At 36.2% G+C, this 22,500-nt stretch overlaps 1 protein-coding gene across 50 annotated transcripts in view; it reads left to right on the top strand.

Moving 5' to 3' along the window:
* The window catches only part of TRIM37 (tripartite motif containing 37), a 143,750-nt gene that overhangs the window by 94,936 nt on the left and 26,314 nt on the right, over window positions 1-22,500 (top strand). For 32 of the 50 annotated variants that reach the window (XR_011523435.1, XR_011523433.1, XR_011523434.1 and 29 more), the window contains 5 exons: window positions 376-504; window positions 844-1,033; window positions 2,865-2,983; window positions 11,136-11,246; window positions 15,290-15,368. Coding sequence is in view for 21 of the 50 variants with exons in the window: in XM_070562330.1 (XP_070418431.1) it covers window positions 376-504; window positions 844-1,033; window positions 2,865-2,983; window positions 11,136-11,246; window positions 15,290-15,368 (628 nt within the window). In the remaining 29 variants the exon portion in view is untranslated. Of the gene's footprint in view, window positions 1-375; window positions 505-843; window positions 1,034-2,843; window positions 2,984-5,155; window positions 5,210-11,135; window positions 11,247-15,289; window positions 16,571-22,500 lie in introns of those variants that run through there. The other 18 variants (XR_011523420.1, XR_011523410.1, XM_070562317.1 and 15 more) reach the window with 5 other exon arrangements.

The raw sequence follows: 22,500 nt of genomic DNA, 5'->3' as shown, positions 1-22,500 counted from the left end.
TTTATTTTCCTTTTAATTCATAATATTTTACAATTTCTAAGTGTTTAGGGGGTTATATTTTTGTTGTTGGTAGTTAGTTTTAATTGCATTGAGATTGGAGTTCATGTCTGGTATGATTTTTCTTTTGGAGTTTACAGATATTTTTCTAGTTTTGTGAGTTAAGACTGCTCTACAAGCAGCTGTGCTGTACAGGTATTCCTACTTTTGCCATAAAACTCTGATAAACCAGTTGGGACCCCAGTGTCCTGTTTATTTTTGGACACATTAGATAAAATACCTTCCCTGCGTAGTAAGATTAAACTTTTCTCTGACTGCCTGGGTAATGAGTTTTGTGCTATTTCATCATATTCAGAATGTTTTTAAATGTGTTTGCAGCCACAAATAAGAAAAGTAATTCAGCCAAGCCAGCTCCATCCAGTATAGCGGGTAGTCTGTCACTTCGAAGAGCAATAGACTCTGGGGAAAATAGCCGTTCGAAAGGAGACTGTCAAACTCTGTCTGAAGGTAAGTTTGGAACGTTCAGAATGTAATGCAGGTGGGTAGATGTCTGTTATTTGAATGTGATCTTATGTGTAGCTTTAGAACATTAAAGGCACCAAAAATGGTAAAACTTGATTTGAAAGTTCCTTGATCTCACAACAGAACGACCTATCAGTAAGAAAATGCAGCCATTAGACTTCATATTCTGGACTCCTTAATTTTAAATACCTGGCATCAAAAAAACTGGGATATATTTTTAAGTTCTTGAGTTTTCCTGCAATTTAAAAATGTGAAAGTGGACACTGTAGAGACAACTTTTTGTTTCTTTGACTTCTTTCTGAATGTCCCCTTCTTTTCCTGAAGGCTCTCCAGGAAGCTCTCAGTCTGGGAGCAGGCACAGTTCTCCCCGAGCCTTGACACATGGCAGCATCAGTGATATTCTGCCGAAATCTGAAGACCGGCAGTGTCAAGCTTTGGATTCCGATGCTGTTGTGGTTGCAGTTTTCAATGGCTTACCTACTACTGAGAAGAGGAGGAAAATGGTCACCTTGGGGTAAATTTTTTTATTTATGTAATGGAATAATAACTAATAGCTTTGTTTAGCACTTTAAGTCTGCATCATAATGAACAAAATAAATTTCCACTTTAACTTTTTTTTAGCAGACAGAAAGTTCATTTGTTGTAGTAAAATGTATCTTTTAAAGTGTCACAGGCCTTACTTTTTTCCCTAATGGAATGAGATAGTGCCAGAAGTTCTGTTCAAATATGTTAGAGCTCATTTTCACTGAAGTTAGGATAGTAATGGTGTGTAACCTTGTATGAACTCATCCTTGTGAGATTTTTGTGTGCCTGTCAGCTTTTTTTTTCTTTCATCTATCTCACAGTTTTCAAAGACATTTGTGCTGGGCTATATTATTATCTCATAGGTCCTTTACACATATTTTGTATGGAACAAAGCACTTTTAGCAGTTTTATTTTAGCACTGCTTTTCTGCTTTTATCTTACCTTTTTTCTCTCTTCTTATGAAAGTGTTCTCAAAACTCCTAGTTGGAATTTTCCAAAAGGACGTATATTATAGTTAGCACCTTTATCTCACTCCCAGGAAATATAAACTCACATCCTAGCCATGTCTGTTAAACTTCCATCCATTCAAAAGATAGGGTGATTTTGGAATATCCTGTCTATGAATATGCTAGAAGAGCCATTAATATCCATCTGCTAATCTATTTTATGGATATTAAATACATTTTTTAAATTTAAACAATGGAATCGTTTCCCCTCGGAGACTTTGAAAAGAACTTTGAATTAAATTTAGAGAAAGATTAATATCCCTCAAGTTTACTTAATTTTATACAATTTTAAGATCTGGATAATTACCAAATCTAAAAGGACAGCTGGTGGTTTAGTTTTCTCTTTTAGTTCAAGTTTAAGCAGTGGAAAGGTGTTATAATCATTGGAGATAATCTTGTCCTCACCATTACCTAGCCTGATTTTATACATGTTCCTTTCAAATTGAAGCTGCAACTAGCTTTTATGTTTTATTTGTTATGGAGATATTTCTGTCTGCCTTTAGTCATAAAGATTAGATGTATATGAGCATAGACTTTTATCTAGACTGCAAAATCCTTTTTAAATGTCTGGGGCTCTTAGCTATAACTATCATTTTATAGTTAAATGTAATGCCGTTCTGGCTCATGTGGTGCTTTCCAGCTTGTGTGTTTTTTCCCTGCTTGACTTAAAGTAATGTGAGCAAAAATTTTAAATACTAATAACTGGTTCTAAAATGGAAATGAAAAAAGAATATTAAGTGAAAATTTTCCCATCTTTATCTCCCATCTGCTTAGTTTTCCAACCCCCTGCCCACACACATTCCTGCTGTTCTTAATTTTTTATGTATGCTGTGTCTTCTCAGTTTTTATGCATATTTAAGCAAGTTTGACTATATAGCTTTTTTAATACAAAAGGTGTACCTTGTTTTCTTACTCAATAATATATCTCAAAAGTCTTTTCTATGTTAGTGAAAACATTATTTAGGACTTCTATTTATGTTTATTTTTTATTGAAATAATTGTAGATTCACATGTAATTATAGGAAATAAGATAGAGAGATCCTGTGTGCCTTAATCAATTTCCCCTAGTGATAACATTTTGCAAAACTCTGATAGAGTATCACAACCAGGATATGGAAATTCACCATTTTATAACCTTATATTGTTAATCTTCTAGTGAATTTTTTAAAACTAAAGTTTGAAATTTATTACCAAACAACAGTGCCATGTATCCTTCTTAGTTTGATGCTCAGTTTCAGGACAAGAAGAAAATATAGATTATTGTATCACTGACTAGGTATACAAAAATATCAGGTTATTTTCTCCCTCTTTGAGGGCTAATGCTAAAGGAGGTCTTCTGGAAGGAATGCAAATAACTGATTTGGAAAATAATTCTGAAACTGGGGAATTACAACCTATACTACCAGAAGGAGCTTCAGCTGCCCCTGAGGAAGGTAAGGAATGATGAAGTCATAATTAAGTGGGAGGAGTGAATAATGATCTTTTTTGGTGGGGGGGGGGGTGGGGAGTGGTTGGTTTAATAAAGTTATTGAGACATTATCTATATCTGACATGCTTGATCCGAACACAGTATTCATTGTGTCACTGAATTTGATTTACTAGGACATTAAGCACAGAGGAAGGCAAAATGGATAGTTGACTACATAAAAGATATCTTACTAGAAGGGGAATTTTACAGGGGAAAAATCTGCAGATAGTTCATCTCCTCATTCAATAAATGTATCAAGCCGCCTACATGAAACAGGCATTGGATTTTTGCTAGATATTCAAAGATGAAACTAGATATGTTCACAGTCTTAGAGGGAAGACATGCCCGAAACAACTAATTAGAATATTAAGTACTTCATCTTTTAAAGTCAGTCTTGATTAATGATTGTAGATTGCTTTACTCTTACAGAAGTATTCCAAACTTTAACCATTTTAAAAATCCTCTATGGTAACTGACTTCATCTTTGCCAGTTCATTCTCAGTTACATTTCTAATACTGTCCTGTGTGTTCTTACACATTCATTATTCTTTATCTAAAAGTAGAAAAGATATTTTTTTAATTTTGAGTAACAGAGAATACTTGAAACAAGGTCATGTGTGTTGCCCTTGCGGTGTCCTTTATATGTTAGCAGAAAATTGTGTCAACTTTATTAATGATATTTGACATTGAAATTTTTTTCATTTCTCATTGAAACTTTGCCACCTTCCACCTCTGTACTCATTTGAATTTCATTGATTGATGATTTGTAGCTCAAAGCGTATATACAGGTGCCAGCATCTACCTCTGGCTGCCTTGTTAGAGGGTGTGTGGGCGTTGGCATTTTCAGTTAAATAACGCTGGACATTTTGGTCATCCCTCTTCGTTGGTGTACCTGTGATGGGCATCATTATTTCAGTAGGAGAGATTAAATGGAAAGGATTTTTACAGTAAAGTGTGTATTGTTAAAACATAAATAAAGAAATATTATGACTGATGATCTTTATAGAAAGGACCTGTAGGGATTAGCTAGTTTTCATTTATACGTATTGATTATAAATTGTGGTGGCTTAAATTTTTACATCGTATGCTGGACTTACAGGCTCCTTTTATTCATACAGCATTTATGAAATGCTTCTAATTTGCCTGGCATTGCATTTGATGCTGGTGATAAAGTGGTGAACTATCTACTGTGTGGTACAGGGTTTCTCTACCTTGGCACCACTGCATTTTGGGTAGATGGTTCTTTATTGTAGGGGGCTGCCTGTGCATTGTAGAATGTTTAGCAGCACCCTTGGCTTTTAACCACGAGATGCCAGTACTACTTCCTATGAGTTACAATAACTGAAAATGTCTCCAGACATTACCAAATGTTACCTGGGAGGCAAAGTCTTCCCTAGTTGACAACCACTAGTTGAGTTAAATGACTGTCAACCAGGGGTGACCACTCCTTAAGAATCACTTGTCAGAGTGGGTCACAATTACAAATGGTAGCAAGTTGTAGCCCTCAGGTAGGCTAGATATATGTGTTGGTGGTGGTGGGTGGGTCGCAGGGAGAGCAATTGAAAACCGCTGGTCAGGTGTCAGAAAGACCTTTTAATAGTCAATTATAATAGAATGATGAATGCTGTGATAGGGTATATAGGGAGCTGAAAGAACAGGTATGTAATAATAAAAATATATATAATATGTACTGAGTTCTCATTATGTATTAGAGATTGCTAAAGACTTCACCAGTATTATCTTTTATTTTCTCAGGACAGTGCTACATGGTAGTTACTTTATTACTTTGATTTTAGAGACAAGTAGCCTGAGGCTTAGAGATGTAATTTAGCTAACCCAAAGTCAGAGTTAGTAAATGGAAGGGTTGGAATTTGAACCCAGAGCCAGTGCTCCTAACTATTACCTCTCTACACTAACCTAGTCCACCGTTGGACAGATCATCCTAAGGGATGAGTACGAGTTAGCCAGGTGAAGACTGACAAAAGATGGGGGTAGAGTGGAGGCAGAAGTCAGATCATGAAAAGTTACATTGTGTGTCCTAGCTAGAATTTGGACTCTGTCCTTTGAATGGGATCTAAACAAGTAGTGAAATAATAAAATTATGTTTTTCAATTCCTGCTCTTGCTGCATTGTGGAGAATGGATTTTGGGGAGTGAGAATGGGATGTGGAACTCTGGGGGCAGGAAAACTGGTAAGAAGCATGTTAAATTATCCTAGGAGAGAGATGACTTGGACTTCTTAATTTCAGCCTTCAACTCATGAATTCACATTATCTTAGCAATTTTTCCATGTAATTAGCTAGTTAGCACAAAAAACCTTGAACGTTTTTGACATCCGTTTCATTGACAGCCTATCCTAAAATGGAGAAAGGCATTTGGTTGGCCACATTTAGGATCTGCTTTGCACTTTCAAGTCCTTGAAACTGAAATTTAGAGCTAAGTGGTCAGTGTTAACATCTTCTCTTCTATAAGGAGTGTGTGGTGATATAAAGCACATAGAACTCAGTAAGAAAAGTTGCTGTAAACATGCAAATCATCAGTGCCACAGAAGTACACCCTTGCAATTTGTTGGTATCTAAACAGCTTGTTTACCACTAGAGTCCCAGGATAGGCAGTGAGAAGGAGACTGATGAGGCTGGAAGGAAGGAATACAGTAGAGAAAAGGAGCTCTGTATCTTTTGGAATCTGCTTTGTTTGTGAGAGGAGAATGGGGCCTTACTCACTGTTGTGGGTATTACTCTATTATCAGCAGGAGCCAATTCTCAAGAAACCTTATTTTTCACACTGGTAAGCCTTGATAGAAAGCTGAGTGGGTTTGTCTTGTATCCATACTTAGGAAAAACAAGGCTTGTTATTTGAGCAGAATACCTAAGAGAAAATTTTCTGTGTCAGATCACTGTGGGTCGATGTCTTTCTCAAGCTATTTGAAGAAACTTTAAAATAAGGCATTGTTTGTGTTACCAGCTGGAAATTTGGGACTACTAAAGAGGTCTCTTAAATGTTCTTGAGCAAAATGTGACTTGTCTTAGATGTGACAGTTATCAACAGGCCTTTCCTTCTAACTGGGGCCATGTAGAACAACTTTGTATTAATCTTCTGTTTAATGTCTGATACTGAAAAGCATAATTACTCCCTCTCCTGCCCCCTCTCCAGTTGACACCCTACAGAACTCCTATAGGTAGACCAGTTTCTTCCTTGTTCTCTCTAAAACTGGAGACTGTGCTCTGAGTTCCTACTGAAGTAACACAGATCGCTTTCAATTAAGTCAGGGATATCAAAACACCTATCCCAGAAAAAAGCTGTGGCATACCTGTTACAAACCTTTCTGGCAGCCTGTCTAAGAGGAGTGCAAAGTCTGATGTTCCAGCCTTGCTGATCCCTTTTGGGATATTGATTAAGAGCTTTTAACATAAGTTACGAAAACTCAATCTGCTGGCTTAAACAATAAGGAAGATTTGCTCTCTTGTGTTAACAAGTCTCTCCTAACTGTGATAGGGTAGTTTCAAGGTTGGAAAATTAAGCTACTCAGTGTCATCAAGAACTCTGGGGTTTTTTGCCATCTTTTGCTCTGCCATTCTTAGTGAGTTGGCTTAGCTCCCCTCAGGATAACAAGATGGTTGCTACAGTTCCAGACTTCATATAGAATCCAAACAATATCCCGGGAGTAGGGGAGGGTCATTGCATTCTCTGTATCTCTATTTATCAACAAGGAAAACCTTTCTCAGAGCACCTCAACAACTTCCTAACTTCCTCTTATATAAGAGCTCAATAATCACTAGCTAAAGAAGGAAACTTGGCAAAGTCTAAACATTTGGTCCCCCTCACAGACCCCATTCCTCATGGCCATGTTTAAGAGGAAGGATAGCTGAACCATGCCGAGGTTCTGTTAGAAAGGAGGAAGGCAAGTGAAGCTTTACTGTCTGCTGTACCAAGTAGTTAATGTATGTTCCGAGCATCTGAAATTTGAGCACCCTTGAATAAGGGAGTTGTAACTCGAAAGTTAGCATTGGACAGTACTGATCATATAGTGAATGTTTTAAGCATTTGATAGTTGATTGATACAGAAATGTCCTGTTTCAAATTTTACTCTAAGATGCAGGCGGTTTTTTCCCCCATATTAACGTCTCTGAAGCAGCTTACATTTAATGGTATCTTGTCATTACTATCAGTGACAGCCATTTATGTGAAAACTTTTGACACCTGGTGAGTTCAAGAAAGTTCCATTATTCAAATTTCTTAGACTCAGTGAAATATCAGTAGTTTGCTTTAACCATTACTTAATGCAGTGGATAGACATTACAATATATGGGGCAAGGCATAGCAAATAGCTTGTGACCTGTTTCTTGGCAGCAGCTAGTTTCATTTCAGGAAAATGAAAAGTATTTGATTTTATCTTGGTTTACCCTCTCTCACTTATTGAGGGCAATGGGTTGTACAGGACCTATGGACCCAGTGAGCCAACAAGAGACCAGTTTATCTTTCCCATTACATTCACAAGCTAGCGAACTTCCAGATCTTAAAACCTGATAAAAGACCAAGTGATGTTTTCATGCAGGAATTCTTCCCAGCATTTCTTGGGAAATGCATGTTTTTTCCTGAGTCTTGAGAAAAATGAGTCAAGAAATCGAATAATGGAAAAAATTATTCTAATTCTCCTGTTAGACTTAATCTTAACAATTAATACAGAAACATTGCTGGTTTGAAGGTATCCACTTATGGCAAGTTAATGGAAAAACTGAAAATGCTGATACTAGGAATCAAAGGTTAAGATCAACAGGAGCACCTTGGAAAAAAGTGATCACGATCAAATCAGTCCTGGTTATAGCCGTTGCCATTTTATAAGTATATGTTCATGGCCCTGTCTGCTGTGATGTAAATATTAATGAGTTTATACTACAGTTTATGAGAATTCTGTGCATGGTGTTCCAAGAAAGTTTTGGGAGCAAAATAATTCCTTAAATTGGCATTTTTGACACGTGATTCTATGCAGTGCTAAAAACCTTGCTAAGAGTTCTCAATGTTGCATTATTCGAATACTACCCAATAATGTTCACAACATTTTCCAGCATTTGAATATTCGTTGTAGGCTGCAGTTCTTGTAACTACTAGAAATTAAACAAAAACTTTAAAGATACATAATTAATACTGTAAAAAGTTTGAAAAAATGTTGTTAGTATTTAAAGAATAACTTAAAATTTGGGGAATTCCAGGTCCTCGTTTGTGAATCTTGAAGGTTAGTATCTGTCAGGACTTCAGAAACACTGGTACCAAGAGGTCAAATTTGTGCCTGGCATTTACATAACTCAAGTGGATTTTAGTGTTTCCAGCAACAGTTTCACGGAGAGCCACAAGGTGGAGGTGGTGCTTCACGCAAGTAGCTGGTTTGGTCTCTAAACAGTGTTACTCTTTACTCTTTAGAGCAGGAAAGGTTTTTTTCTTTGCTGAAGAAGGAATTTCAGAAATGTCCATACATCCAGCCTATGTCTTCTAAGTATTTAAGGGAGAAGTAAACTACACAAACTCTTGAAAACAGAAGAGGAAAAATGCACCAGTAAAACCATCTGGGGCTATAGTTTTCTTTGTTGGAAGGTTTTTTTAACTACAAATTCTGTTTCTTTAACAGTTAAAAGTATCTGTTTTTATCTGAATGAGCTTTGGTAGTTTGTGTTTGTCAAAGAATCTGTCCATTTCATTGTTCTTGATTTCATGAGCATAAAGTTATTTATACTGTTCCCTTATTATCCTTTTAATGTCTGTAGAACCTGTAGTGTTGTCCCTTCTTTTATTCCTGATATTGGTAATTTTGTTTGCTCTCTTTTTTCTTAGTCTGCCTAGAAGCATTTCAATTTTATTGATCTTTTCAAAGAGCTACCTTGTTTCATTGATTTCTTTTTCTGTTTTCCTGCTAATTTTATTTCTGTTTATTTCCTTCCTTTTATGTGCTTTGATTTTATTTGCTCTTTTTTCTAGTTTCTTAAAGTGGATGTTTACATCATTAATTTGGGACCTTTTTCTTTCTAATATAAGCATTTTATGCTATAAATTTCCCTTTAAGTACTGCTATAGACACATCCCAAAACTTCTGATATGTTGTATTTTTATTTTTCTTCATTTCAGAATGTTTTTCATTAATTCTGGAAAATTCTCAGCCATTTTCTCTTACTATATTGTCTCTCCTCTCTTATTTTTGCTATCTCTATGGCAGTCTGTTTGACACAATTTGAAGCCTTCTTTTTTATCCCTTTGTTTCTTAACCTCTTTTTTATAATTTTTACTTCATTTTTCTTTAGTATTTTAATTTCCTCAGTTCTATCTTTAAGTTGGCTAATCTCTTTTCAACCTTGCCTAAATCCATCTATTAATATTTTAATTTTAATGTCTATATCTTTCATTTCCAGAAAGTCTATCTGGTAAATTTTTTAGTCTGTCCTTTCCTTTTCCATGTTAAACAGAATTTTGTAGTCTCTTACAGGTTATTTCATTTTATGAAAAATTCACAATATTGTCCTTCTATTTGTGCATCTGCTTGACTCTTCAGATGCAGTGTCTTGTTTTCTAAGTTTTGTTTTGTAAGTTTTGATTGGAACACACCTTTTTGAGACCCTCCCCTGAGATTTTTTTTCCCCTTCTCTGATAATTCTTGTAACCTGGATTATAGAAGCTTCCCTCCAGAGAGCTTTTTCAAATATGTTTTGAGAGTGTTCACAGGCATTTTTATATCTGCTTTAAAGTCTTTGTTAGATAATTTCAATATCTCCATCATCTAGCATTGATGTTTGTTGATTGCATTTTTCTGGTTCTTTGTATGCTGAAGGAATTTTGCATTGTATCCTAGACATTATTAGTATGACTTTGTGAGACTCTGGGTCTTGTTTAAATCTCCCGATTTGGTGGTCCTTCAAATTCTGGTCTATACCAGTGTGCCTGACTTTTCGGAGTCCTTAAATAGCTGCTTCATGCATTCTGTCCAGGTTTTATAGCTGCATTCAGTGGGAAAGAGGGGGTGGAATGTGCTTTTACTCCATCTTACTGGAACCTACCCTCCAGATGATTTTACATTTGCTTTATTCAACTAACACCAGCTCCTGACCTATTTTTATGTTAATTTCCTGAGATAGGAACCTCAACTTTAAATCTCAAACCTAAATTAGGCACACAGGTCTTAGTTTGAATTCTGAGGTGAGCTGAGCCCAGGAGAAACAGACAAAATTTCTTGCTGTCTTCCCATGTCAGTAGGCAGACTTTTTTCTAGTCTGTTCTTTCGGTAAGAATTTTAGCTTCATACAGGGAGTAGAGTTTTAGTCTCAGTTTCAACTCCCTTTCTATGGTGGATCCAAAGGGTTTTTTCCTCTCCCCAAAGGGAGTGTTAAAGACCTTTACATCAAGCTCTCCAGGGCAACTGCAGCATCTGACCCACTAGTTTTCTTATCCTTCTTTGTTTTGGCACCTGTGGATTTCCCTTCTTTCTTTTAAAAGTGGATGTTCATTAAAATAATATTTTAAGTTTATATTTTTATCCATCATTTATAAGGATTTGAAGCAACAAGATTTTCATATTTTCTTGATTACTATTTTTTGAAACAGAAGTACTTTCCATAGAATTTTTTAATCAAGTGATAGATACAAAAACAAAATTGGAGGCTCAAATGGGATAGTAACTCATTTATTGCTAGAATTACTGGAATTTTTTAATACACTTAACTGTAAATGTATATTTGTGTTTATATAGCACGTTTATATGTTTTAGGCTAGAAACTGTATCTACATTGAATCAGTATTAAGAAAGTTCCTGTTATCTCTTATGACTCTATAAAAAGCTGTGTTTGCTTTGGAAAAAATATTCTCAGTATAATGAAATTAATACTGGTTTCAGTAATTTTCAGGTACTGTGGAAAGGGCAATTTTAATTTTTGAGAACAAAAATAAAACCACTACTCTAAATAACTAAAAAGAACTGAGGTTTTTATGGTTATTTTTTTCTTTGTTTGATGTCTTACGTAGTCTTGGCATTCAGTGTAAAATTCAATAGGAATCTCACTTCAGTAGATAAGATTTCTTTTTCCTTTCACTTGCAGTGGTTTCTTATCAGAAATATGTTCTCCCCTTCTTTCCTACCAGGAATGAGTAGCGACAGTGATATTGAATGTGACACTGAGAATGAGGAGCAGGAAGAGCACACCAGCATGGGTGGATTTAACGACTCTTTCATGGCACAGCCCCCAGATGAAGGTGCAGCACATGATGTCATTTCACAGAGATTAATAAAATCTTCTCTTCTGCTGCTGCTACTGCTTTTGCTTCTATTTCTACTTCTGCTGCTTCTTCTTCTGCTGCTCTGCTGTTTCTGCTTCTTTTTCTTTTTAAATTATTGTCATTTCTGAGACAGCATTCTTTGGGTTAAACTCAGTGGTGAGTACTGAAAAAATCTGGTAGGTAATATTTGGCTGGTCAGATACCTAATGGGTGCTACTTACTGGGTGGAGCAGGGATTGGCAACCTGTTTTCGTACAGCCTGTGACCGAAGAATAGCTTTTACATTGTAAAGAATTGTAAAAAACGAAGAATTTTCAGCAGAGATCATTTGTGGCCTGCAGTGCCTGAATATTTACTATCTGCCTCTTTATGGAAAATGTTTGCCATCCCCTGGGGAGGTTTCAGATGTTTAATTTTTATTTTTTTTCTCTTCAGAGATATTTGTAGCCTAGCTAATACAGTGACTTTTTTAAAGATAACTTTTTCTGATTTCTTAAAAATTCATGCAGATTATGAAATCATTGATTTTTATTCCCCCTTCCTCCCAAAAATGTCTTAGGAAAAAAACTCAGTGAGAGAAGCTCATTGTTAGTAGTATTGTTTCGTTTTAGGTTTACAACCTAATGATTTGATATATGTGTATATTGTAAAATGATTACCACAATAAGTTAACGTTCATCACCCATTGTTAATATTTTATCTAGAGATCTTAATAATCACTCTAAGCATTTCTCTGCAGGATTTCCTGGAATTACAACATGGTCAGGCTTATGCTAATTGTCAGCTTTATATTTTACATATTTCCCTCATGTTCTAGTGTCTTTTTCAATACAAGGCCAAGCACTTGATGATTTTTAAGTACAGTCGTCCCTCAGTATCTGTGGGGGATTGATTCCGGGACCAACCTTCTGTGGATCCCAAAATCTGAAGATGCTCAAGTTCCTTATATAAAACGGTGTATGTAGTATTTGCATATAACCTACACACATTTTATTGTATATTTTAAATCATCTCTAGATTACTTATACAGGCGTCCCTCAGAGATATTGCCAGTTCAGTTCCAGACCACTATAATAAAGCGAGTCATGTGAATTTTTTGGTTTCCTAGTGCACATCAAAGTTATACTATGTTTATACTATACTATATTAACTACAATAGCATTATGTTCCCAAAAAACAATGTGCATACCTTAATTAAAACAGACTTTATTTCTAAAAGATACTAACCATCATCTGAGCCTTCAGCAAGTCATAATGTTTTTGTTGGTGGAGGGTCTTGCCTCGATATTGATGGCTGCTGAGTGATCAGGATGGTGGTTGCTGAAAGTTGGGGTGGCTGGGGCAATTTCCTAAAATAAGACAATGAAGTTTGTTGCATCGATTGACTCTTCCTTTCATGAACGATTTCTCTATAGCATGTGATGCTGTTTGATAGCATTTTACCCACAGTAGAACTTTCAAAATTGGAGCCAATCTTCTCAAACCCTGCCACTGCTTTATCAACTAAGTTTATATAATATTCTAAATCCTTTGTTGTCGTTTCAACAGTCTTCACAGTGTCTTCACCAGGAGTAGATTTGATCTCAAGAAACCTTTCTTTGCTCATCCATGAGAAGCAATGCCTTATCCATTAAAGCTTTATCATGAGATTGCAACAATTCAGTCACATCTTCAGAGTCTACTTCTAATTCTAGTTCTCTTGTTATTTCCGCTACATCTGCAGTTACTTCCTCCAGTAAAGTCTTGAACCCCGCGAAGTCATCCATGAAAGTTGGAATCAACTTCTTCCAAACTCCTGTTTAATGTTGATATTTCAACCTCTTCCCATGAATCACGAATGTTCTAAATGGCATCTAGAATGATGAATCTTTTCCAGAAGGTTTTCAGTTTACTTAGCCCAGATCTGTCAGAGAAATCACTGTCTAAGGCTGCCATGGCCTTATGAAATATATTTCTTGTATAATAAGACTTGAGAAACAAAATTACTTGTTGATCCATGGGCTGCAGAGTAGATGTTGTGTTAGCAGGCATGAAAACATTAATCTCATACATCTCCATCAGAGCTTTTAGGTGACTGGGTACATTATCTGTGAGCAGTAATATTTTGAAAGGAATTTTTTTTTTTTTCTGAGTAGCAGGTCTCAACAGTGGGCTTAAAATATTCAGTAAACCATGTTGTAAACAGATATGCAATCATCCAGGCTTTGTTGTTCCATTTTATAGAGCACAGACAGAGTAGATTTAGCATAATTCTTAAGGATCCTAGGATTTTCAGAATGGTAGATAAGCATTGTCTTCAACTTAGATTTGCCAGCTCATTAGACCCAAGAGAGTCAGTCTGTCCTTTGAAGCTTTGAAGCCAGGCATTGACTTCTCCTCTCTAGCTGTGAACATCCTATATGGCATCTTCTTCCAATATAAGGCTGTCCATCTACATTGAAAATCTGTTGTTTAATGTAGCCACCATCATTAATAATCTTACCTAGGTCTTTTGGATAACTAGCTGCTTCACCTTGCACTTTTATGTTGTGGAGACAGCTTTCCTTAAACCTCAGGAATCAGCTTTTACCAGCTTCAACCTTGTGCAGCTTCCTCACCTCTCTCAGCCTTCACAGGGTTGAAGAGAGTTAGGGCCTGGCTTGGATTAGTCTTTGGCATAAGGGAATGTTATGTCTGGTTTGATTTCTATCCAGACCACTAAAACTTTCTCCATATTAGCAAGAAGGCTTTTTGGCTTTCTTATCATTTGTGTGTTCATTGAAGTAGAACCTTTAATTTCCTCCAAGAACTTTTCCTTTGCATTCACAACTTGGCTAACTGTTTGGCACAAGAACCTTAGCTTTCAGCCTATCTCTGCTTTTGACATGCCTTTTCACTAAGCTTAATCATTTCTAGTCTTTTATTTAAAGAGAGAGATGTGCAACTGTTCCTTTCACTTGAACAATTAAGAGACCATTGTAGGGTTATTATTGGCCTAATTTTAATATTGTTGTGTCTCGGAATAGGGAGGCCCGAGAAGAGGGAGAGAGATCGGGCAATGGCCGGTTGGTGGAGCAGTCAGAACACACACAACATTTATCAATTAAGTTTGCTGTCTTATATGGGTGCAGTTTGTGGTGCCCCAAAACAGTTACAATAGGAACATCAAAGATCACTGATCTCAGACACAATAATAAATATAGTAATAATGAAAAAGTTTGAAATATTGTGAGAATTACCAGAATGTGACACAGAGACATAAAGTGAGCAAATGCTGTTGGAAAAGTAGCACCAATAGACTTGCTCAATGCAGGGTTACCCCAAACCTTAAATTTGTAAAAAACGCAGTTTCTGCAAAATGCAGTAAAGCAAAGCAGAATGAGACGAGATATGCCGGTAATACAGAATACAATGTAAATGCTAAGTAAGTAGTAGTTATACTGTATTGTTCAGAAAATAATGCCAAAAGAAAAGTCTGTACAAGTTAAGTACAGATGCAATAATCATAGGAGTTTCAATCCATAGTTGGTTGAATCCACAGATGCAGAACCCACGGGTATGGAGGGCCGACTCTATTGAGACACTTTGGTAGTTTTCTCTACTTCTAAAAGAAGCAGCCAAATAACCCAAAAAGTTATTTTGAGTGCTGATGGGTTTTTGTAGTGATATTTGCATGTACCACTTAATTGGCTTTGAAATAACATTTTTATGTTTACAAAGTCAGTCTTCACGTGTACATCATCATTTCCTGTTCCCTTCTACAGCTACTCCCACAGTGTCCCCAGGAGGACAAAGTGAAGCAGTGCCTTTCGTCTTCTAACTGTGGATATCTCTTACACATTTTGTTTGTTCTCCTTTGTTTTCCCTTGGTGTTTGCTTACACCTGACTCCGATCAAAAATTCTCTGAAGACAGAGATTTGTTAACAACCCAGCACATCTTTATCGCTTAAATAACACACTTGGTAAGATATTTAAAGACAAGTAAAAAGAAAATACTAGTTTTTGAGAAATGTTATCTGCTTTTAATTTTTTATCTTAGATACGCATTCCAGTTTTCCTGATGGCGAACAAATAGGCCCTGAGGATCTCAGCTTCAATACCGATGAAAACAGTGGAAGGTAATTTAAAAATCAAGAGAACTGACTTGCAAGCTACCTTGACTCTGAAATTTGCTGTAGTTGGTGCTCAAATTTGTCATCAAATAATCAGATTTGGTTTTATTTTTTTCATCATCCCTACGTGCAATAGTAATTCTGAAACTTTAGAAAGTAGCACAATTCTAGTATAAAGACATTAGTACACAGGAGAAAATTAACAGTGTGGGAAGAATTCCGTGTAATGTAATGAAATGCAAGTGTAGTCCTCAATTAATTTAGTAAATTAGTCTATTCATAAAAGGCAGTTTTTCTACAGAACAGAAGGGCGATTAACTGCCAGGAAATGCACCTGGAGACAATGCATGCACTCAGTAGCCTGCTCAGCATCCGTGCTCTTTTGTCCTTGGCGAGACGCTCAGATGTGTTTAAATTGACCACTTTCATATTTTAGGTTGTCATCACAGTTTATAGTTTCATTAATGCCTGTAGATTACTGAACAGGAAAATTCCTCATGAGTAGATTCTTCCTTATAGACACTTTATGTGAATAACTCCAGTAACACTAGACTGAAGCTCCTCTTTGGAGTATGTTGACTGACTAAAGTTAATTTATTTATCTTTTCTTGTTTGTTCAAGTGCAGGCACACTGATTAATGGCACATAATCTTTCTGTCGTATGACTTTGACAAATGTAATTTTAAATGAATTATGTTAATGTGGATTGATTATGTTCCTGGTCATATGAACACATGTAAGATCATTTAAAATTATTTCATTTTTTCTGCCTCTTGTTAAACAACTATAATGCAACAAGTATTTTAAAACCCTCTTTTCTCCTTTGTTTTCATTGTAGTCAGACATTGATTTCAGTGTCGATACATTTAAAGATTTAAACATACTACACAGTGGCCTACATGAACTTGTGGTATAAGGTTTACTTTCATACTCACAACTAACCCAAAATAACTATGAAACTTTGCCGTTGTGCTCCTGCATTTGTTTTTGAGCTGCTATACTGTTTGTGAAAGTTACACTGAAAGTTGATGAAGAGACTATTAAGAAAGCATGAATATACATGTGAGAGGTATCTCATCTGCTCCTGTTTCACTTAGTGAATATTGTTCTCTTTTCCATGTTGGATGTCTTGCCGAATGCTGTGATTCATGGTTTGCTTTTGTTCAAAAGTTTGCACTTTTTGATAATAAAATGAACTTGAGAAAATATTATGCCTCTGCAGTTTATTAAAAGGGGGACAGGAAGCTCCCCTTTTTTCCTATTCATATTGCTTGTACATAACAGAGGCTCTTGAGCTGTGTAGACTGTTAGCAAACATATGGGGAAGTTACTTATTTTTATTTAGTTATTATTTATTTATGATGACATTTATAATCTCCATAATATATATGGTTACTTTTTCTCCTGAAAAGTTAGCTGGAAATATTAAAGTACTGTAATCACATGAGAAGTAAAAATTTAGCATTTGCTTACTAACACAATAGTGTTGAATGCTGTTGTATAGTTCTTAGGTGGTTTATCATGCAATGCTCCAAAGCATTACTGATAAGTTCTTTAACACATTTCGTTTTCTCTTAGATGGAAATGTATTCATGTTCATTACATTTTGATGAGATCATACTTTTAATCCAGCTTTCTCTTTATCTCTATACTACATTGTAATGGATGAAACTATAATGTAAGAATTTTGCACCTTTAGTGTTGAGAGCAATCCATTGTAAGTAACAAGGCTCATTGGAATCCATAAACGCAAGTGTGATCAACTATACTTTGACTCTCTCACTATTACCTAGCTGTTTCTTGACCTGTATTTGATATATAACTGAGTGCTTTTCCATGTACCTTTGTAATTCTTTTTATTTTCAAATATGGAAAACCACATGTGGTTAAGAACCAAGAGAAGCCTGAGAATAGACTTTTCATTTGGGGAAGTTGTAAAAGCTTTTAGCACAAGTGATTTAATCATGAGATTCTCTTGGGTCATGAATCTGTATAATAGCATTTTGAGATGCCCTTCTGTCTTTTATTGGAGGGAGAATATCCTTTTTCTGTTTTTAATCATACATGTTCTTAGTCTTCGCTCTTATTTTTCATGACCTTGAGGTTTTTTAGTCAGTGGCTTCCACTAAATGGCATAGTGATATTTGGATCATGGTACATTTGGATCTGAGACATTTTTTTGGCTTGTCTTATGCTCTCCAGTTATGTATAAAAACAATCAAGAATGCTGCCCTTATTTTAGATGAATTGAGAATTGCTTGAGACTGTTTTTAAAGTGGTGGAGTTTGAGTTCACTGTATCAGCAAGACTGTTTTTGGTTGTCACAGCTATAGGAAAATTTGAAGGTATTTCTTTATGCCTGTACAAAAGCTTTGTAGGGAAAATTGTTTGAACTTAATGGTAAATTATCTTCTCATGTATTTTAGGAACCTAACCCATTCGTACCATATTCTGACTCCATATTTAAGGATAGAGTCTGTCTCTTGAAAAGCAAAAAAATAAATAAATAAATAAGCTTCCAAAGAAATGATATTGTAACTGCCCTCCTGGTATAAAATTCTTCATTTTTGTAATTAAAGTTGACAACAGGTTTCACCAAAAAAACGGAAACAAACTTGTAGGTGGCTAAAGGATGGACTGAGTACTTAAAAGCTATTCTCCTATGGTGAAGAAAAATCATGTCTGTTTCTTTGGGCTCCAGCTCACGTCAAGTAATTTTGTTTGTGAATTATAAAATAGAAATATGCAGCGTATACAAATTCACACAGTTCATTGAGGAAAACCTCTGGGATTCAACTAACAAGTATCTATCTGGCATTCTCTCTAGGGGTAGACAAACTACTTTCCTTGGGCCAAATCTCTACCACTGTCTATTTTTGTAAATAAAGTTTTATCAGAACATAGCCACATCCATTCATTTACAGATTGTCAATAGCTGCTGTTACCCTACAAAGGCAGGGTGGAGTAGCTGCTAAGAAACCTGATGGCCCCCAGAACCTGAAATATTTACTCTCACATTCTTTACAGATAAACTTAGCTGAGTTCTGCTCTATCCCTCACATTAATGGAAACTTCACATTTTTTTGGATAGAAGGTTTAAGTTTGAGAAAGCATGATTTTTAAGTCGAAAAGATCAAACACTTGATTAGTTGTTTTGTTCTTAGTTTTATGGTATGGGCTGATAGGCAGCTTCTGTCCCATTCATTCTAGAATCATAGTAAGTGAAAAATCAAAAGATTTCTTGAAAGATGAACCCGTTAGCTTTTAGTAGTGGGGTCTGTAGAAAGTGTAATTTCTTCCCCCATTTCTAGCCATGTTGCTAGGAACCCTTCTGTTTTCCCTCTTCCTTGATATGGTATGCCTGCCTTGGCTATGCTAGATTTTGAGTAGCAGTGAGGGATGGAGTTCCTTTTCCCTCTCCCCATTGGTTGTTCATGATCTGGTCTGCAAGAGGTCTGGTGCAAAAGAGATCTCTCTCCCATTCTCCCACTGGTAGCTGTCATCACTCACAATCTATACATGTCATGAGTAGTGAACTCAGATTTCCAATCAGTTGCTCTGATCTGCTTGTCCTACTTTCTGGCACTTTCTGTATCCTAACAAGAGTCCCCATCTTTTTTTTTTTTCTTAAACTTTTCTCCCTTTAGCTGAAGGGCATAGTTTCTCTTAGTCTTTCCTTCTACCATTACTTTCCTTAAGTATTTAGTATTTTTTTATGTCAAATTCATTCCTGGAAAATTTCTCCTTAGTAATATTTTCTCTTAGGCCTAAAGATAAAGTAGTAATGCTTGTATTGTGTGCAAGCATATCATTTCTGGACAACTTTGACCTACTATGTCATTGAAACCTTAAGTAAACTTTGAGGGAGATGAGCTGTGTATTGTACCCACTTAGCAGAGAAACATGAGGTTCAGGGAGGTTCTGTGACTCTCAGGGTTCAAAGCTAGCAAGGATCGAATGAGTTGCGGGTCTAGTACTTTTTCCAGTTCACCACACTGGAACCAAACCCAGCATTTTGATACCTAATGATTAAAAACTTAAAAATTGTCTGATTTTTTTAACAGTTTATTTTGAGATAATTTTATATTACAAAAGAGATGCAAAAGTCTTGAGAGAGTTCCTGTATGTAATGTCTTATATAACCATAGAAGAGTGCTCAAAACTAAGAAATTAGTTTTGTTTATAGTACTGTTAGCTAAACTACGGAATTTGTTCAGATTTCATCAGTTATTTCACTAATTTTTTTTCTGTTCCAGGATCCAGTCCAGGATCTCGCATTGCATTTAGTTGTCGTGTTTCCTTAGCATCCTCCAGTCTGTGACAGTTCCTCGGTCTTTCCTTGTCTTTCATGCCCTTGACATTTTTAAAGAGGACCAATTGTTGTATAGAATGTTTCTCTATTTGGGTTTGTGTGATGTTTTCTCATATTCACTTGAGACTATGCTTCCCATTATATCATTGGGAAGCCTCCCCCAGAGGGATGGCCCGTTCCCCGTACATCATGTCAGGGGCTATATGACACAGATATTATTGGTGATGTTAATCTTGATTACTTGGTTAAGGTGATGTCTGCCAGGATTCCTCACTGTTTACTATATCCCTGCCTTTATAATTACTAAATATTTGGGGTAAATACTTAGAGACCACGCAAATATTCTGTTTTTGCTTCCATTCTTACCCTCTAATTTTAACACCCACCAGTGGATTGTGCCTACAGCATTTGTTTCTGCAGTGTTCTGATGGTGGTTTTCTATTTCCTTGATTTCTTCTATATTTATTATTAGAATTCTGTAAGAAAGGTTTGTCCCTTCTTCCTCACTTAGTTTTTTATTCAGCTATTTATTTATATCTGTGTGGACTTACAGATATTTATTTTATTCTTTGAGTTATGTTCCAATACTGTCATTATTTTACAGTTCAGTTTGTTCCAGATTTGGCTATTGGAAACTTGTTCAGATTGGCAACTGTATCGTGTTGATATGTTCCATACTTCTCCCTCCCTCCCATCCTCTCCTCCCCCTACAAGATGCTCCAGGCTCATCTCCTATTTTCCTTGCCCTTTTTTTGGTCAATAGTATTTAGAAACAAAGATTTGGGTGCTAATATGCTTATTGTTACTAGAGTGTCACTGCTTCTAGTCCCTCTCGGTGGATAGAATAGGAAACATACCTATACTTGCTCATGCAAACACATGTCCATGTGTATTTCTGTGTGTATCTCTGTATGTATTTATATGTAAATATATGTTTTAAGAAGAAAAACCATGAGTCTATATTGATAACCTACAACACCAGTCCAAGTCCACAATGCTCATTTTAGCCTTCCCTCAGCTTGGCTCTCATTAGCTGTAATGTATTTACTTCCTTGGTCAACCCTAATATACAAACCAAGTAGTTTTAGAGCTGTTCAACCTATACCCTTGTGAGAAATAAGTTTACCCAACTACAGTACAGTATTTGCATACAGTTTTTTTATTTTTAGCCTTTCAGTATCATGTCAAAACACTTTTCGAAAGTGATTTAGGTCCTAAGATTCAGAGTTACGTTAGTTCCTTCCTTCCCTATTCTCTTCAGTATGATTATGTGATTATTTGTAATACAGTTAGATTCATCTGTTATAGTCTGCTTTCTGTCCTCTCCCACACATCCTGGTTGATTTCTAAATTTACATATGTTAAAATTCAGTCTTTCTGGTATACAGTTCTGTGGCTTTTGACAAATACAGAGTTGTGTATCTGCCACCATACTACACAGAACAATTCAGTCACCCCCAAAATTCCCTTTTGCTGGCTCTTTATAGGTAAATCCCTCCCCACCACCCTCCAACCCCTAGCAACCACGATCTGTTCTCTGTCTTTGTAGTTTTCCCTTTTCCAAAGTGTCACATAAATAGAATCACACAATATGTAGCCTTTTACTTAGCAAAATGCAGTTGTTTCACCCATCTTGTTGTGTGCATCAGTACTTCATTCCTTTTTATCGCTGAGTAGTATTTCACTGTATGAATGTACCAGTTTGTTCATTTACCCATTGAAGGACATTTGGGTTATTTCCAGTTTAGGATGATTTGTGTAAAGTTTTCATTCTCTAGGGTAGTATATGCCTTGGAGTGGGATTGCTGGGTGTGTGATAAAGAATTTGTCTAGCCTTTGTCCCTGGTTCCTGGGATGTAGCCTCTAAGTGCTTGGAATTTCCTGTATGATAGGAGCATATTTGCTCTTTATGGTGGGTCCCGATAGCTTATGCTAACAAGATAACTCAGGGTGGGGGCTGGCCATGCCAGAAAGACTGACCATGTGATTAGGGGATTGGGGCTCTCAGTCACATGATACTAGCCTGAATATTTCAGCCTCCTTGCCAGTGAGTCAATCATGCTTATATAATGAAACCCCAATAAAAAACTCTGGACACTGAAGCTCATGTGAGCTTCCCTTTTTGGCAGTACTCTGTGTTGTCATTCGTTGATGTTTTAGGAGGGTAACATGCCCTGGTCACGAAGAAGCTTCACATTGGGACCCTCCTAGACCTCACCCTGTGCATCTCTTTCTTTTGCCTAGTTCTGATTTGTATTTTGCTATAATAAAACTGTAACTGTAAGTAAAGTATTTTCCTGAGTTCTGTGATTAGTTCTAGTGAATTATCAAACCTTAAGGGAGATAGTGGGATTTGTAGCCTACTGGTCAGAAACAAGGGTGGCCTGGGGACCCCCAAATTACAGTTGGTAGCTCAAGTGAGAGCAGTCTTGTGGAGAGCTCTGCTCTTTATCTGTGAAGTTTGACCTAACTCTAGGTAATTGGTGTCAGAACTCATTGCACTGAATCATGTGCTCAGTATATGCTTAACTTTGTAAGAAACTGCCAAACTTTTCCAAAAATGGCACTGCCATTTTCCATTCCCAACAGCAACATATGAGGGCTTCACTTGCATCCTGTAAGCACTTAGTACTGTCAGTGTTTTTAATTTCAGCCATTCTAATAAGTGTAGTGATTCTCATTTTGCTGGTTTTTTGCTGAGGATTTTTGCATCTATATTCATGAGGAATATTGGTCTGTAGTTTTGTTCTATCTTCATCTGATTTGGTATCAGTAATGCTGACCTCACAAAATGAATCTTCTCTTTTCTAGAAGAGAATGTATGGA

The sequence above is a fragment of the Equus przewalskii genome, chromosome 10, assembly GCF_037783145.1.
Source record: "Equus przewalskii isolate Varuska chromosome 10, EquPr2, whole genome shotgun sequence".
Taxonomy (NCBI): domain Eukaryota; kingdom Metazoa; phylum Chordata; class Mammalia; order Perissodactyla; family Equidae; genus Equus; species Equus przewalskii.
This window is presented reverse-complemented; position numbering and strand designations above follow the sequence as displayed.